The sequence below is a fragment of the Ciconia boyciana genome, chromosome 2, assembly GCF_034638445.1.
Source record: "Ciconia boyciana chromosome 2, ASM3463844v1, whole genome shotgun sequence".
Lineage (NCBI taxonomy): Eukaryota > Metazoa > Chordata > Aves > Ciconiiformes > Ciconiidae > Ciconia > Ciconia boyciana.
The window spans coordinates 119,471,652-119,490,095 of record NC_132935.1 but is presented as its reverse complement, the minus strand read 5'-3'; the positions used below and the strand labels follow the sequence as shown (position 1 = coordinate 119,490,095).

The window sequence follows — 18,444 nt, the reverse complement described above, 5'->3', positions numbered from 1 at the left end:
CCATCACTGAGACACTTGTTCGTACATAGCCATGTATTTGCTTACGTGGGAAAGGTAAACTAAGACCTCTTTTTGGAACCCTCTTCCCCTGGCAGGCTATTGGGGTACAGATATGATAGGACCTAGGTTTGACTCATCCACAGTTTGGGGTTTAATTTTGCAAAACACAAATCTTCCACTTGAACTTTTCAAAGAGTATCTTCCAACCTTACCTCATGGCAAATTTCCTCTTGTGCTGGCAGGGGTGAGAGCAGCCAAGATGCGCAAAGGGGACCTCTAGAACTATATGACTGCCGTCATGCCAGGTGATCTAGTGCTTCAGTCCTGCATCGAGCAGTGTGTGGGGGGAAAGGGAAGGGTGCAGGCTGGAGCAACCGTAGCTCCATCAGCTCTGCTGCTAAATTTTCACTTGTGGCTAAGCTAGTGTCCTTGGAAAACACTAAAATCCGAAAAAGTAATGCAGGACAGTGCTTAGCTTCTCTAATATGTGAGCAGTGTTGGGTACCACCTGCATTCTCACTCTACAGTAGTAGTAGTAGTAGCAGTAGTAGTAATAATAGTAGTAGTAGTAGTAGTAGTAGTAGTAGTAATAGTAATAATAATAATAATAATAATGCATTGCATACTCAGTTGGTGTCCTTCATTCTGGGTTAGAACTACAATAAGTGACATCTAGTTTTTGTGGTTTTCCTGTCCTGGGTTTCCGAGAGTTGTTTGTAAGTCTTCCTGAGGCAGTAGCTTGAATCCCTGAGAGGAGAAATTGCCTTTCCTTGTTCTGATGCAACCTCTCTGACTAATCCAAGACTCCCCCTAAAATAGCCCTTGGCATGTCTTCTGGACAGTGGAGAGTTGGTAGTGAGGAGCAGACCAGCCTCTGCAGAAGACAAGTGCTTCAGTCCCAATGCTGTGAGTCGCTTTGCGTGGTCGTAGGGGTTTATCCCTCTGGAAGGGCCAGAGCCTGAGAGTGGAGAGGCTGTGTCACTCCGAATTACACCACGGATGTTGGCTATGGATGATGGCTGCCATTACTCTCTATAATCGGTATCACAGCATGGCCTTGTTGGTAATTTTTCCTCCTTATTTTATTACATAGGCCCCTTTCTGTCTGCAGGCAAGGCAGGCAGCGAGGTTTCCAGTGATGGCAGCAGGCGAGAGTGTTTACTGCAGGGAGCAGAGCTGTCAGTTTGGGAACACATGGAAAGACTGCAGGAAAAAGGAGGCCAGTCTCAGCATCTGCCTCAGCTTCACTCAGGCTGAGCTGAGCCTCCAAAGTCTCAGAGGTCCGAGTGGGTCACAGGGACTCGGAAGAAAGCAGCCATGAAGAAATCTGGGAGGGATTAAAAGAGTTAAGTCTGTGCATGGTCACCCAGCGGTGCTAAGGACTGGTGAACTCCAGAAATGGAGGCCAAATGCATGGGACTCAAGTGCTAGGGTGGTTAAATTTGGGTTTACAAACTCCAGCCAGCATCGACAGGAGCAGCCATGGAAACGACCAGCAGGGTCCTGCTCCACAGGATGTCTAAGGCAGGGAAGCCTAGCCCTCTTGCTAGCAAGAGATGATGGAGCCAGAGCGTGTCACCACCGGAGGTGTTGACCCAGCACAGCCTGGTCCCCAGAGGCAAGTCCACTTCCATCAGCAGTCCAGGAGTGCTCACTCACTGGCCGTCTGTCAGAAGCTGTGAAGGATCAGGAGCTGGACACACGTGGAGCAATTTGAAGTATCTGGGATGCTGCTCTGGGTTCTTGAGCAGAGGAAACACACCACTGCTAAAGCCAGTGTTGGGTCCATAACCACTGGAAGCAAGCCCAGGAGTGTTGCTGGTCGATGAATTCTTTAGAGCTGGGAGAAAAGCTTGAGTTAGGCTTAGAGGTTTTGTTTTCTAACGATAACCGTGATTTGCTCTGACTTCATATGAACAACAAAATTTGTGAAGTGTCACTGCTTATAACCTGCTTTCTTGGGGGAAGACGGTCTTACACTCAGACAAACGGTGCCATGCAACCTTTAAGGGAAAAAAAAGGTGATTTGTAAATTAAACTGCTTTGGAGGCTTGATTATTAATCACTTCACTTGATTTTGGTATCCCTCTTCTTGAAACCTGAACACACACTTTGGAATAATGATGGTGATTCTGGCTTTTAAAACACCTGCTAGCAATTTTATTTGACCATGCAAATTCCCTATTCTCAGTCAAGTTCAGACTTTGGCAGTTGCTTTTCATTCACGCTGGTGAATGCAGGAGCAGAATGGGATCCTGATAATTAAAATCCCTGGAAGGCATTCCTTGCCCTCCATGACTTAAGAGAAGGCTGTAAACACTGCATCCAATACCCCTTGTTATGCTGACTCAGAAACAAAGTTGACTGTGTGTGGGGTGAAACTGTTAATTTTCAGCCGGAGCACTGAGGACTAAATTTTACTCTGACACTGGAAAAATGACACAACTCTGGATTTACATGGGTGAGGTTGTGTTCTGTCTGACACCTTTGTAGTTTAATAAATTGGTGAAGAAGTTGGAAGAATAGGTTTTGAGGGGAATGGGGTCACCTCACCTTAATTCTGAAACTTGGGCCGAGACTAAAAAAGTACAGCGATCGATTCCTAATACTGCAGAATAACCTAAGCAGATGAGACGTCGTCCTCATTTCTCTACTACATAGTAAAGAAGCAAATAAAGGCAGCTCCCAAGAACACTACTTTTTGCCTAAACTTTACCAATCCCTTGAAAAAAGAGGTATAATGAATTGGTAAATACAAAGCAAAATTCTTTGGGAAAGAGGAAAAAACTGGAGTTAATGACACCATTTTCCAGCCCCAGGGTGTACTTGGGCTGGTGTTCCTGGAACACTTGGTTTGTGGCATTTCAGCTATCAAGTAACATCATTGCACGGATGTGGCATGACAGGCCTCTTATCACACACAAGCTATGTATGTTGTCTGCATAAACACACTTATCACATGTCTCACAATAGATGCTGATGCGGGGGTGCCAGTTTTTCTCTCCTTAACAGTAAAGCAATATTAATCCCACAAAAGACCTCGCACGAACCTTACGAGTCAGTCAAAACTGGTTTTGTGTGGAGTAGCTGTGACTTGTTTTGTTTGACTTGTTTGTGTTTTGTTTTTAATTTTAATTCATATTCCTGTTCCAACATGGCTTGCAGAAGTTGCCTAGAAACCATCTCACGTCAGCTCGCTCATCCAGGACACACAGCTTCCCATATGCAGGCAGAGAGATAAGCTTAACTTCCTAATTTTTTAAAGAAATGCAATTAACCGCCCCCCTTCCCACTCCCATGGATGTGATATCTGAGAACTCAGGGTAAAAAAAAAAAATAATACATCACTGAGTCAGAAAAGTCTGGCACACGTGTTGCGTGGGGTTGTGCGGATGGAGAAGGTGCTCTTGAGGCTGTGGCAGAGTCAGAACCACATTTGTCCCCACTAGAAGGTCCTGCAGGCTTCTGGTGGCCCCTCCACTGCTTCTGGTGACACAAAGCAGCCTTAGACTTAGTTCGACTGGGCTTTACGGTTTCGCCTCCCTGCCTGTGAAAAATACTTGTTATTCCTTTGCTGTGCATCCTGTCCGAAATGTCCTCTCGGCTCTCCCTGTCTCCCATGGTAGTTGTGATCGGCTGCTTCTCTGCAGCTCGTATGAGGAGCATGTGTTGGGCAGTCAGAAAATTGATGGGGTGTCTTGTGCTCTTCCAGGATAAAATCACCTTACGTGTGATAAATTCAGCGAAGCTGGGAGCACTAAACACAGGTCTGATGGTGGAAACATCTGTGCAAGTAGAACTTGGAAAATAAAGGGTTTGTCTGGGTAGTGGCTGGACTAGAAGAATTTGGGTTTTGAATCAAAACCCAAAGGTTTTATTAGGCTCTCCAGGAAAATATAAAACCAGAAAAATAATTTTGGGTTGACCTGTAACACTTTATTTGGAAAATATTTATTTTGGGGTGTCTAGCCTTTTCGCTTGTAATTTCGGATGCTTTTTAAATGAAATATGCCATCTCAGAAAGAAGTGTTGAAAGGGATTAAATACTTCTTAAGTTGAAAATGAGTATTTCAACACTGAAAAAAAATTGCTCCCTTTGTGGAACTTGAAAAAATTAAATTTGGATTGAATTGCCCAATGCTTCTGCTCTTCCCAAAACTCCACTTCTGGCAAGGTTTAACCATGCTTTGGCCATTTTTATGTGATTGCTGTTAATAAGTAAAGGTTTTAAGGACAAATGTGAACACCTGCACAATAGGAGGACCTGGATTGCAACTCCCAAATGTAATTCACTACCAATTTTAACCTGTCCTTACTCACTCCTTCCTCTCTTTCTTAACACCTCTCTCCTGCTGCTTTTGGCTTTTTTGATGGGGTGCTTTAACCTGTTCCCCATGAAATGGACTTTCCATTGCATAAAGTGGCTTGCATAAAGGAGGCTATTAAAAAAAACCAAACCAAAAGCTGCACTGCACTGCACTGCTGGTGGGGCGAAGGTGGGCAGGGGAGGAGGGCTGAGCTCCCCGGGGTCAGAGCTCGTCGTGCCTGGGGAGGCAGGGGAGATCCCCGCACTCACCGCTTGGGCAGTGGAGGCAGGAGCCTCCGAGCTGACATCTGGACAGCGTGGTCCAACGCTGTTCAGAGTAGCAACCTTCTGGTGTAAATGGCTATTGACCGACCGACTGACCTTCATGTTTTAAGCCAGCTTCTCTGCTTGCCAGCAGGAGTCCTAATCTATTAGGACTGGGATGATACGCAAACCTTTCATTTAGAGATGCTGGCTGAGATGGTATGGCTGAGGATTTCTGAAAGCCTTGGGAGCTTGGGTGGTTTGGAGTGGAAAGGGTGAGTGGGCATGGTACGGATTGTTTATATGAGCTCTGATCCTATATTCCTGAGCATTTTAGCAGGTGCTAGCGTCAGAACAAAGGAGGACTAAGATGACTTTATCTATTAGGACTCAGTGTTTATCTGTGACTCTCAGAAACCATGGGTAGATTTTGATCACTGCCAAGTAATAATGTCCATTCGGTTCTCAATGTGCACCCAAAACGCAAAGGGCAGACTCCCACTGGCTCCAAAGTTCATAGGCAGCCCTTATGAGGATGACAGAGAAGGTCTTTCTCAATGGATGCCCTAGGGAACGTGCTGTATTGGACTCTCTGGGTGACTCTGAAGAAATGTAAGGGATCCTTTGTTTATACTTTCCTCTCCCCTGAGAGTGAAAGGAGCTATATCAGTACATGGCTGAGGCCTCTGAATCTATATTTGCAGCTACTGATTGTTCCCACCTTTCACAGGGTGACACATGAGCTCTGGGAGACACATGGGATTTACTGGCATGGTAGGGGTCAGGCAGCAAGACATTGCTGTTTGGAAGAGAGATGCTAAATCTGCTTACGGATTTAAATGCACACATTGGTCTTGGCAATGCAAGCCATCCTGTAAGTCTTGAACACTGACCTAAGGAAATATTTCTAATAAAGATAACTAATTTCCTGGAAATTAGAGCACATCACAGCCTTTTATCTGAAATCATGCAGAATATTGCTGTTCTGATGATCTAGCAGACTGAAGACTTTAAATTGCAGGGGCAATGGTGCCATTATCACTGAATAAATGTTCAGTTCCTCTGGCTCCAAGTAATTCAAAGACAAAGTCCTTTAAGGTGGAGTGTTTATTTCAGCAATTCAAGGATAAAAAGCATAGGGGGGACCTTTGAAACAAATCTTTGTATGTTACTGCAAGAAAGATGAAGGTTCAATCTGCCAAACAATCCTAACTTTGTCTTGCAAAGGAAATTTAAATCTGTAAGCAAAAAAATTGATCTGGAACAATAAAAGGTCAAGTAGTTTCTTGTATGGTGTTGTGGCTCTAGCGTAAGCATATGGTAGCCTCTCTGCAAGTTACAGCCACCAGAAGGAGGGTCTCGCTAGTCTAGGGGCTGGGCAACTTTTGAAAGGGATATAATGTGGTTTTGAGCACCAACAGAGCAACACTTTAAGGATCTCTTAGCCCTCAAGTTAATGCAATGAGTTGCAAATCTTCTTTATTTCACCTGCACAGCCAGTTATTTCTGATGGTCTGGAATGCTTGCTTCAGACAGTGAATTCGGCAGCAAAGCAAAGGAATGTGAAGGAGGGTACGCTTGACTTAAAACTGTTTTGAGTTACTTGAGTGCAAAATGGCTGAGGCCCATAGCGATGATACAGGACTCTAATTTTTGGTTGATTTGTGGAGGTGACTACAGCAGCTGGCACCCTGAAAGTTCCTGTTGTATTGGTGGCAATCCCAAGCACTCCGTGTCTATCTCGAGCTAGATAAAAGCAAGGCGTTCAGTTTAGTTGTCTTAAGGAACTCTCTAGTTAGTGCAGATCTATAAGGTGAGTTGCCTCTGGAGATACCTGTCCTAAGGTAAGTCAGAAGGGATGAACTGCCTCTTGGATGTGACATGTTCTCCCTCCGTAGCTCCTAGAGAAAACCTAGGCAGCTAATTTAGACTGGGTGCAGGTGGAGCTAGTACACCACAAGGGACGGAGTGCCCTTTGGTTGCCACCAGTGCTCTGACCATAGGCGATGGCACGTTATCATCCCATGTTGCAGAGAGAGCTGATAGTTTTTCAGACATTGGTGTGCAAACTACCAGGCAGCTGTAGAAATGACTGATCTGTTGAGCGGACCCTAGCAGAAGTCTATATCATCATCTCACTTATATAAATCATTACCAGCTTGGCTTAGTTACAAGCTAATGTCTTCAAATTCAGCCTGGGCACACAAGAGTTTCATTTTTAACCGTATGGGAGCATTGAACAGAGGACTGGCAGAAGCGCTAAGTGTCATAGAGCCCCAGTCTTTATTTTTAATTGTGTTAAAAATGCATTTAATGGATATTGTTGTAAATCCGAAAATTCTCTTCATACTCCAGGTGCTGCAAGTTTTTAAAAGCATGAATGCATTAATCATGGGTAAAGAGGTTGAGTTCCAGTGTGCAGCTGAAGGAGGGAGCTGGTATCCGAACACCAAGACGTGGTTGGTACTTCCCTAGTACAAATAGCTGTCCCTTACAGCTGTTTTCTCTGCGTTCATCAGTTTCCTTCCAGTTATGCCCTATCCGTCCTTGGTTATCCAGGCTATATTAGTGTCTCCTGTAGAAGTTAATCAAGTTTTCAAGGCAGAGTTGAGCCCTCATTGAACAGGGTTTCCTTGAGAAGAACCAATAAACAGAAGAGCCACAAAACTAAGATGGGAGGCTAATTGCAGTCATTGAAATTTGGTACTCTCTGCTTTTTTAGAAGTGGAGGAAAAGGCATTACGTTCCAGAAATGTAGCAAAACAAGCGACATTTTGGTTTTATAGTGCTGTAGTATATTTGTATACCCAAAACCAGTCCTCTGCTACTGAATCTTTGGATGCCAGGGCTGTTAGGTCACGCTGCTAGTTTCTAAATAAGCAGTCAGCTAATGAAGTTCTTTGGTATAAATTCACATGTGCCTTTTGCTGTGTCTTGCAGCTTCCCCTGCCGCTGTAGTTAAAAGTTGTAGTCACTTTATTCTCTTGTTTTGTTCACACGGAGCACTCTGGTTACTATCAAAGTAGTAAAGTTCACAGAGACCACAGTGCAAAATTCAAGTGCTAAAAATAAGTAACAGGCCAAATGCTCAAGACATTGGGCGCTATTTCCACAGAAGTCAGCTGCAGCTCAGCCTCAGTTCTTGTGCATGTCTCTTTGCAGGAACACTTGTACCCAGCTTAGTGGTCATAAATTGTGCAGTCAAATTTGAATTTAATAAACATTCAGGAATGTGCTTCACAAAGCTCTGACTAAACACGTCCTCCCACACCGTGCTGTTTCAGCAGCTGTCTCCTATGTCTCCCAACCCCACAAAAGCACCTGAGTAAGGTGTCTGTCTGCTTGGACTCGGCAACCTATCCATAAATCCCTAGCTGTCATTCCTGTGCTGAAAGCTGTCAAGGGGCTGCTGGAGGAAAAATTATCCCTAGCTTCAGCCTTGCCTTCTGTCTAGACATATTCTCCTTACCTGGCATGTTGTGGAAGCGAGGAGGTACGCTGGGGTGTTCACTGATGCTGCATCTGGGAATCACGACAAATAGAAAATGTCTGAGAGCTGAAACTCAGCTTACAGCCCCTAAGTTCACAAGAGCAACACAGCACCTGCAGCCTTGGAAACTGGGCTGAAAGATAAGTGAATTTTTACATATGCTGTTTAAGGTCGTTACTGGCCTCCTCATTACTGGAGATAGTTTAGGTAGTGAAATAAAATGCAGGCGGCCAGGCTCTAACAAACAGTGGGTCAGATACATGGTTGGGGTAAACTGGGGTGGATAGATTGTAGCTGCAGCATCTGGGAGCAGAGGAGGAGATAGCAAATGTACAGCCGTGGACTGAAGCCTGCACCGAGTGATGTCTGCACTTAGATGAAACATATTCCTTAGCGGTATCAGGGCTGCTGTTGTGGACTCTAAATGGGATTCTGTGATGAGCCCCATCTTTGATGGTATTGGATTAACATCACTGCTCATTCCAGCTTATTATGTGTCCTGCAGTACCTGTCATGTCTCTCTGCCATCTACAGCAAATAATGACTCCAGCAATTATGAAGGCTTTGTGCGCCTGCAGATCAGAAATGCTATCTCACAAAGGGCAGACTTTCCCCATCTCAGCACTGCAAATTCTTCCTTCACGTAGTGATTTGGCCCTTTTCGTCTCCCCTTCCCTCTGGACCCGCTAGTTTGTGAAACAGCAGAAGCTTTACAGAAGAGAAAAAAATGAGAGGCAGCTTCACCTCCTATCTTTCCCATTTTTCTACCCGACCCTCCTCCTTCTCTCTGGAGCCGGAACAGAATTTGGTATCAAACATACAAGTTCTGCTTCGCTCAGGGTCTGATCAAAAGTCCACTAAAATCAATGGAAAAATTCCCACGGGCTTTGCTGTTCTCTAGATTATTTCCAGCTCCCATCCGGCTACGTCCCTTTGGCTGTATGGGCATACAGGGTGGCTGTGGGAGCTCAGAGGGGGGGATTTTCGGCGAAGCCGCTCACAAAGCGGAGCCTTGTCTCCCTGTGCAAAGCGTGAGGCTCTTGAGTTTTCCACTTGGTCCAAATCTGTGATTCATCTGCTTTCCCATGCTTGCGCTCACATCGTAACACACCACCAGCCAGGCGCGGGACTGAGTGTGAGGCTGCTGAGAGTATGTTTTTCCTTGCTCTCCCTTTTTTCTCTCATCTTCGGTTACTCCCTGGTCCCACCCACGCTCCTCACCTCAAGCCTGCCATCCCGGAGCAGCAGCGATCCACTGCCCCGTCTCCAGCGCATCCTCCGTCTCTGCTGACACCTGATTCAGCTCTTAGGTTGCTGCTCCCTAACATGGTTGTGAAATCCAAACCAGAGCTTGCTTTGCCATCCTGTCCGGATGCGCCTTCCACCATCCCTGCAGTACTGCCACGTCATTGACTGCATCTTCACAAAATAATCTCGAAACCACAGATGGAGGCAGAACAACGGGGGCATGTGGGGAGGGTCTGCTCGGAAAGAATGCATTGGAGGTAATGCTTTACATTTGACACACATGGCTTCAGCATGGAGTTTCAGTTTGGCAAAAATATGGAAATAATAATAGCACTTCTGATCTTCAAAGTGCTCTTCATTCACTAACTAATGAGTGTAATGTCAGGCTTTACAAATTGGTCATACTCTGAAAATACATTTGGTAGCAAAGACCAAGGGTCAAGCTTTCAGCTACTGTAATGCCTTTGAAATGTAGGTGCCAATTTCATGGTGTGAAAATTAAGGACCAAAGTCTGTTCTAAGGGTACAACATCTTGTTTAGTCAATGGGAATTGCATGCCTGTTAATGAGAGCAGAATCAGACCCTAATTAATTTCAGGCTTGCCACGTATATTCTTCCATTTTAATACACATGATTACTGGCAACATCTGCCCTCACATGTGAACAGACCTGAGCTTTGCAATATATTGGTCCTAATATGAGACTTAATATACCAACATTTCTCATGTTGGTTTCTGTGGGATCCTTTGCCAGGGGAGGGAGAACGACCCAAAAGTACCCAGCCAGTTTCAGTTGTACAACATTGTCTGCACACACCCCGACACACACACAGGGTCAGCTGTAGCTTTGCGGATGCCCTGGGGTACCCAGGAGCAAGCCTGGGATGTTGAGTCCTTGGTCCCTCTGTGCGGTCAGGGGTCTAACGAGCAAGCTGCATGAGCTTTGCTGTTGATGTACGGATGATGTGGCCGTGGCTCCACTCATTCCATCCAGGTTTATGGGAGGAAGGCTCCCAGCCTGAGCACGGTGTGGGAGGGGTGGGGGCTTTCTCCAGGAGCAAGACCAGAGTCACAGCCTTGCAAGGTAAATATGAAACGAGCTAATTTTAAAGGTATCAAGTTATTCAGGATTGAATAATTCAGCTCTGCAAAGCTCAAGGTCCCTGTCTGGTATCAGCGACAGAGGTAGGTAAAAGCTGGCACATGGCAAGCAGGGCCTAGATCTGCTGCATTAAAGAGCTGCAGGCACTGATTCCCGGTTCTCTTGGGTGAAAGACAGATCAGCGTTGTGTTTGTTTTTTCAAGATTAAGTATCTCGAATCATAAATGTCAATAGAATTATGAAGTACATTGAAAGCTTCCAAGTTATTTAAAATTAAATAACAACCCTATAATGCAGCCAAGCCAAGTATTGCTCAGATCCATTTGACCCTTGCAGGAGGCAAAGGAGGCTTTCAATTTCTTTGTTCAATCACTTCATTAAATTCCAGTTCCTCTTAAAAGCTTGGCAGTCCTTATCCTCTTCCCGCTTACTTCTGATACAAGTCCCCTTTGTCTGCGCTCAGACTTCTCATGCTTCCTATGCTTACCCACCTTCCTATATCCCAGAGCCTCGCTGAGCCTCAAGGCAGTGCCCCTAGTAAGGACAGCTAATGGTATTTTTGCTAGAAATTTACTTGTCCTGTGTAGCCACTGCATTAGGCTGGGATGTGGCTGTGTGCGAGCAGGAGAAACGCTGCTCTGGCATTTTGGGGGATTTGTGATGGGAAGTGGGCTGCACGCTGTTAGCCAGCAATGCCTTTGGGGGAGATGAAAGTGTCTTGGCCACCCCTTGTCCTCAGCAAGGTGCCCCACTTGGTGTGGAAATAACCTGAAGTGAGAGGCAGGGCACTCATGTTGGTGGAGTTACATGGTAGAGGTGACACTTCTGACCTCAGGAGTGTCATTGTTGCATGAGAGAAAAAGCAGGGCTGAGTCGAGAAATGGCCTATGACATCCCGGTGAAAGTCCCTGCCACCCTGGTCAGGCACCTGTAACATGGTTTTAAGCTGTGAGAAACACCGCTGCAAGGGTCCCTGGGCTCTCCAACTTCAGGATGTACCTCTAGACCATGGCAGTGTACCTTTTTCTCCTGTACTTTTCCCTCTGTGGTGTTAGCGTGTTCTTTGGTAAGAGGGAACTACATCTGATGGGCTGCTGCTCAACCTGAGCGTGCACTTTTATGCACGGGATTCATTAGCTTTCCTTTCCCATTCTCTCACAGGTAGTCAGGGAAAGGCAACAGCAGAAGATGCTGTAGGACAGAGCCACAGAAATAAACCACAGGTCCTGAAGGATGCAATTTTTCTTTCTAAAGAAGTTCTGGTCGCAGCTGAGGTTGCCTTATGCTTTGACGTATGCTTATAACAGCCTTTACGGACACCAGGCTTTATGGCCTCTAATGTGTTCTCATTTCTGCTGGGCTGTCCACCCAGCACATGACTGCAGTGCCTGGGCTTATTGTCTTTTATAATCTCTTTCTAGGCTCTTGCTGAGATTTCCTGTCTTGGGAGATCTTGCTTAGGCTGGATGGATTACTCAAATGTTCTTGGTCCAGCTCCAGTTCCGGCTTAATTTATCTCTAGCTGTTAGGGATTCTGACTGGAAAAGCTACCCTATAGATTAATGAATTCTTACTGAATGAGGCGCAGGAGTTGACATGCAGCAAACGAGTCAGGATCCCCCTGTGCAAGGCTCACCATTAATACTGCTGCAGAAGGATCTTGCTCACAGCATCTGCCTGAAGGGCTCTTGCCACCAGCAGGGCTGGTCCTCCTAGGAACAAAGAGCGTGGTTTTGCCCATTCCCTGAAGCAGGCAATAGTGTGTAGGCTGTGTAGCTCTTTGCCCATGGGCTTCCACACCACCATACCCATGGGGGAGAAAGGGTCAGTATTACGCCTTGCTTTGGACACCGTTAGTGAAGAAAACTCAGATCTGGAGAGAGGAAGTTTTCAAATTCTCAGCATGCAATGTGAAGAAAAATGTCATGTCTGCAGTATAGGGGAGTTTTCTGGACTGGTGCTGGGTACACAGCTCCTTTGCTATGCCAATCCTTGTTAATTCACCTCTGGGTACAATTCCTAGGCAAAGACCCTCGGGAAGGGCCTGCAGCAATTGGCATGGAAGGGTACATGCAGTTCTTCTATAGAAATCACAACACAAATTGTGGGGCTTACCACTCTCTCCATTAAGACAGTCATTCCTAATGGCTTTGGGCAGCAGTTTTGCAATGCCCGGTGAACTCAGATACCCTGAAAAGGCTGGACACGAGGCTGACTTGGCAAACTGCTCCCAGGACCAGTGCCTGAGGCATGGGTTTTGTCCAGTTCATGTCTCAACGTGGTACCTGGCTTTCAGTAGTTCAGTGCAAGTTGCAGATCCCTCAAGGTTTGTCTGTGCAAGTCCCAAATGTCTTTCAAAAACTAAAGCTCTACGACTTGAACACATACTGAGATTAACCTGAGGTTTCTACCAAACCTTTCACCTCTTCTCCATGTCCTCACATGTGAGCTAAACATGTTTAAAAGTTTGCCAGTGCCAGACATAAGTTAAGTATGACAGCAAGGGCTCAATATACTCCTGATACTCCAGAAACTCGATACCACCATGCCATAGGAGAACATGTTTTGTTGGCTTATGATGTGTGGCCCACAACATACATTTCACTAGCCTCAAATTTGCCTGGCAGGGGCCAATAGTATAAATACAAACTACCCAGGTGACTGCAGTATTTCTGAGAAGTGATGCTTTAGTTTTCTTAGGACATCTAGAAAAAGACCTTGTGATTCCCCTGCAGGGAAACTGTGTATGAGCCATACTAACTGCTGAAAGAACTGGTCCCAGCACTGTTCCAACTGCCTGATCTAGTGACATGAAAGTATTGTCATTTACACGCTCTGCAGAGCTTCAGGATGCAAGGAAGACAGATGGTTATTCTTCTTGTGCCCACTTAAACAATATATTTGATCCTGTCACCTGCCCTGTGTGAACTGCCTCCTTTAGAAGTCAGTATTAATGATGCAGATCAAATCTGGATGCTGTCACTTATCCCACTTGCTCCAACAGACTTTGTTAAAAAAAAAAAGTCTTTTTGAACTTAAAAAGTGGAGGCGATATTACTTTTGTAAAACTGTTAGGAGAGGTTCTAAGGACTAGAAAAGTGCTTCACTGGAAGAATGTATTAGCAAATGTTACTTGATCACAAGGACACCTGTATCCTTGGTAGGAGATGTAGAAAACAGACCTGTTGTCAGCTTATATTCCTCATACATTGGCATCACTTGTTCTCACAGTGATCTGGCCTTGCTTCATGGTCCTTAAGGACCCTTAAAAAAAGCACTGCTTGACTATACAATGGGTGTATCTTTAGCAGATAGCACTCAAGGCCCATTACCGCCTTCCCCCTCTTCTTCCCACAGTCTGGCCCCACATCATTACTACCCAAATGAATAGCCTCTTCACCAGACTTTCTCAGCTGGAACTGAAGCAGAGATTTGAACTAAGCTGTCCAACTCCTCAGGCGTGTGGGCTGCCCACCATGTCTGTCTAGCCAGGTGTTAAGTATCTCTCTAGTGCCAGACCAAGGATCTGCCTAGTGCTGTGTCCTGCTTCCAGCAGTGGCCAGATGTGAGTGCCTGGAGAAGACTTCAAGCATGCCAAGCATGAATTTCGTGAGTGTGCTCCCAGCCTTCAACTATCTTCAGGGATTTTCTGAGTCAAATGCAGTTTCTATGTATTAGTAACACTCAAGGTATTTCTCTTTCATGAACTTGCCTGCTCTCCCTTTGAATCCCTGTTCCAGCTGTTGACCTTGATGACCTGTTCCATCTGCTGGTCCAGATTACTTATTCTCTCCTCTCCATCCCCAGCTGGTTGTCGTAACTTTCTTCCCACATCCTTTTCATCAGTTCCTACCACTGTGTAACTTTACCACATCTGTGTAACCTTCTGTCGATTGTGTAATGATTAAAGGTCTGGGAAATTTTTAAAAATATTTTTAATAGTAGTATGTTCTTAGGTTTATTTTTTTATTATTATTAAGCTGGAGAGTTTACAGGTTTGAGTTTGGAAGTGATCAAACAAACTGTTTAAACTGGGTAAGAAAGTGAATGTGATAACTACCGTTAGTGTGGGGAAAGGCTGAGACAGTGAAGTGTGCTTGGGAGTGGTAACCTTTTCACCTCAATCAGCAGCAACTGGAACAGTTTGCCCTCAGTCTGCCTGTCTCCGGATTGCTAAATGTTCAAATACTCCATGTAGAGTGGAGCTGCCTGAATTTACAAATAGCTTTGGCCACCCTGAAACTGCCTTTTAATTTTTTTTATTTCCAGCAAATAAGTGATTCACCAGCCAAAAATATCATAAGCACCTATCACAACAGCACCAGTTGCTCCTGGGTGTCTTGGCATTTACAGCAGACCTGTTAACTGGTAGTCTTACAGTGGAGGAGGTGGATATGTACATTTGTCCAGGCAGGTTGTGCTTTCCACCAGACCATTGCTGATCAAGGCTGGGCTGCCTACTTCTGCCTAGCCCAGGGGGATCTCTTCCTTCTCATGCAGGAACTTGGAGTCCACCACTCTGCAACAGAACTAATGATAGCAAATGGACACAGCTTGCAAACAATTGGGAGACTGAAATTTGTTTGCCTGGAGTGCTTGCCAAATAGTTAGGAATACAGAAGAGGTTTGTTTAAAAAAGAACCTTGCTTGCAAACAAACTGTAAACGGTGAAGGCCGAAATCTCTAAAATTATTTGTGACAAATAACTTGGTCAGTTCTATGAGCCTGTGTCTAACTCTTGCACAGATGGGAGTCACTCCGTTCCAGAGTAAACAGAGCAGCCCAGTGCACTCTCCGGTTACCAGGCCGGAAGAATGCAGTACATTTTCTGTGAGTATTTGCTCTGACTTAAAAATATGCTTGCTTTATCTGTGTTCGCACCTCTCTTGCGTTCATGAGCTGTGAACACTCAAACAGTCAAGATTTACTGCTTTGGATACCTACCGAAAGCAAAATTAAACCTCATTATTTGCAAATGGAATAATAGGTTTTAACGTGGGATCCTGTTTTCAGAAAGCCCTGCCAGGTCTCTGGAACAAAGGCTATGAAGTCAGCCAGACATGGGTGTGCCAGTCTTCTGTAAATAAAAACATGCATGTACATAAGTATGTCTAACAAGTACTCAGACAGAATTAACTGTAAGATCCATATCTTGCCAACAAATCTGTCAAGCAGCTTAAGTTTGGTTTGTGTTGGTTTTTTTTTTTAAAGTACCAGTGCCTCAGGCAAAGGTCTGTGTGGCTCAGAGAGGAAAAGCTGAAAATGATCTGTACAAAACTTGTAGAGTCACAGCTTATCTGTCTCCTGTCCCTAGGCAGTGAAAGCCACCGATGGCCTTCGCAAAACCTTCTCCTGATTACAAGATTTGTGCTTATCCAGGCAGGAAACTAACACTGCCATGGGACTTGGGTGGCCCGTTGCTACCAGAGAGGACATTTGCAACACACTGTTGGCAGTCCTTCCCTAAAAGCAGGAAAAATACCTGTAACTTCAAATAAACCTGGGAGGCTGCAATCTGCCAGAGACTGATGCACGATGAGTGTCTAGTCTTGTTGGGTAACATATTTCTGGCCAATGCTATCCTCTCTTTAAGCATGCAGAGCAGGAGGGAAAGCTCGTTTCTTCATTGCCTGATAAATCAGTGCATTGAATGAGAGGACATCTCTGCTGGTTGGTGGAGAGATAACTGGCCCAAACCACTCATTTGGAAAGGCTTAGGAAGATGGCAGAAGTAAGTGCTGCTGCTTTCTTGTGTCCCGTGTAACCGTGCTGCCTGTTCCCAGGCCTCCCAGAAACCACACCAGAACAAAAGGATTGACATGATTGCCTGTGTACCTAACCCCTGTGACTCAGCTGATGGGTGTAGAGCTGCTCTGCATGGGAGATGTGTTATCTGTCTCCTCCGGGAGGGAGTTTGTGTCTCAGCTCGCACAACCTGCATGGCTCTCCTGCTCCCAGCAGTGCTCTGCACACTGGTGGTGGCTTAAAATCTACCTTGTGTGTGTCCGTGTATGTGTGTGCATCAACATACTGACACATACAAATCGTGAAAGAGGGCTCCTGCAGTTACGAAGTCTGTCGGTCGAAAGTTGGGAAATGCTGCAAGTGAGTGTTCATGTCTGGATTCTGCTCCCCTTTGCCTCCATCTTGAGCTAAAAATCAGGCAGGGGTCCTGTAGAAAAATACAGCACCTCATTGCACATGTGTATGCAGAAGAAACGGTGTTCTGGGAAAGCTGGTGTTTCCCAAGTCTGAGTGTTTGACTTCATACCCTTCTTGACATTCCTGCAGGGAAAGTTTTTTGCGTGCAGTTTCCCAACGGCAAACAACAGCCCTCAAGCCAGACCTGAGAATGGTGCCGTGACAAAGCCCTTGTTCCTCTGCTTCTGTCCTTTGCTTTTATTTTCCTCCCCCCTGCTTTCCTCTTCCCTTGGTTGCCAGCATCCCCCATGCACTATGTGGCACTGGTGTTCAAGCAGCGTGTGACCCCTGTGCCTGTAGAAGAGGCACTAGTTTGCTGTGAGGTACTTTGGCTCAGTGCTAAAAGGTTTTGAGGCATACACAGTTGGGGAGGGGGAACAGTAGTAGGGGAGGGAATGAGGGGGAGCAAAACGGTTATTCATGTTTAATGACTTATCTGCTGTAACAAAATTGGGATAGCAGTTCACAAGTCTAGGAAAAGGCATGGCTTTAGCCTGAGGGCTCTACCTGCTGTATTTGAGATCTCCTGCAAATAATAGTAATCTCCAAGCATTTCAAGAAACCTGCACAAATTGTTTATCATGCAAAATGTTAGGCAGCCTAAATACAGGAGTAACAGCCTGAATGATCGTGCCTTAAACTTCTTTTTATGCCTGTTTCTTAACCAATGTTTATGTGCTCCGAGCAAAAGTGTTCTCCTCCCCCTGCTTCACCTCAGTTGGTTTATCAGCTTCTGGGGATCCTACTTGCCGCTTGTGCACCATAAAAATGTCTGATTTGGTGGTTCCAATGAAATGTGTTCATGTTTCATGTTCTGTGGTGAGGTAAGATGGCTATCGGGGCAGGAAGTTTTCTTGGAAGTCAACGCTGGCTTGGCATGGCTGAGCATCGGGCTAGACATGGAAATCTGCTCTCAAAGCTGATAAAAGCCTTAAGTGCCACTGCCTGTGTCCAGCTGGGAGAAGGTGAGTGGGAAAGGTCAGCGCTGATGATGATCTGTGAACCACCTCGAGGAGATGGGAAGATGCATAAAATAAGGTAGTGGGACTGGTGCAGGCAGGGAGGGAAGCTGCCCCGGGAGCTCGGGAGGCAGACAAACTCCTTTGCACTCAACAGTAAATGGTATCAGGAAAAGGGGTTTGCAGAGCCTAAAATGGAGCCTGGGAGGACGTGGAGATGGAGTAAATGAAGCACACGGCTGGCTGTTGTGCCAGGCAGGACCGGCATCTGGACCTCCTCCTTTCCTCACTCTCTTCTCTCTCATCCCACAGCTTCCACTGCTCCTGGTCCGTAAGTTGTGCCTTTTCCACCGGGTAGTCCACAGCAGGCTCCATTAGCACCCAGTCGCATCCTCTTGACTGCAGGTTTTTTTTCAAAGGCTGTACCTGGACAAGCCTGTGAAAATACCTCATCACAAGGATGCAGACAGCATGTGTCTGTGCAGAAAGGGCGTACGGGTGAGAAGAAACTCCACTGTAAGACATCAGAAGATCAAGGCTGTCAGAAAAAATAGTAGCATGGAAAATACTGTATTAGGTGGGTCCAGTGGTCTCTCCAGTCCAGTGTTGTATCTGATGTGAAATGCTCACGAGGACGAGTGAAAAGCCCTTGCAATAGGTGGATATGGAGTCTTCTACAAGAGGTGAGTCTTCTCCTCATGTCCATTGTTGAAACTGGTATAATCGTGGGACATGTGGCTCTATCGCTCCTAAAACTCTCTTGGTATTTAGTTGTACATATGAAGATTTCATATGAGTCATGAGAGATCTGTGGCCTTGATGGCTGTGAGCTCCACAGTATGTGTGTGTTTTCTTGTCTCTGTTTTGCTCTCTG

At 45.6% G+C, this 18,444-nt stretch overlaps 1 protein-coding gene across 1 annotated transcript in view; it reads left to right on the top strand.

Moving 5' to 3' along the window:
* Window positions 1–17,954, top strand: part of KIAA1143 (KIAA1143 ortholog) — an 84,136-nt gene extending 66,182 nt beyond the window's left edge. The window contains exon 4 of the mRNA XM_072853774.1: window positions 17,883–17,954. Coding sequence (XP_072709875.1) covers window positions 17,883–17,948 — 66 coding nt within the window. The 3' untranslated portion in view covers window positions 17,949–17,954. The remainder of the gene's footprint in view (window positions 1–17,882) is intronic.
* The last annotated feature ends 490 nt before the right edge of the window (window positions 17,955–18,444 follow it).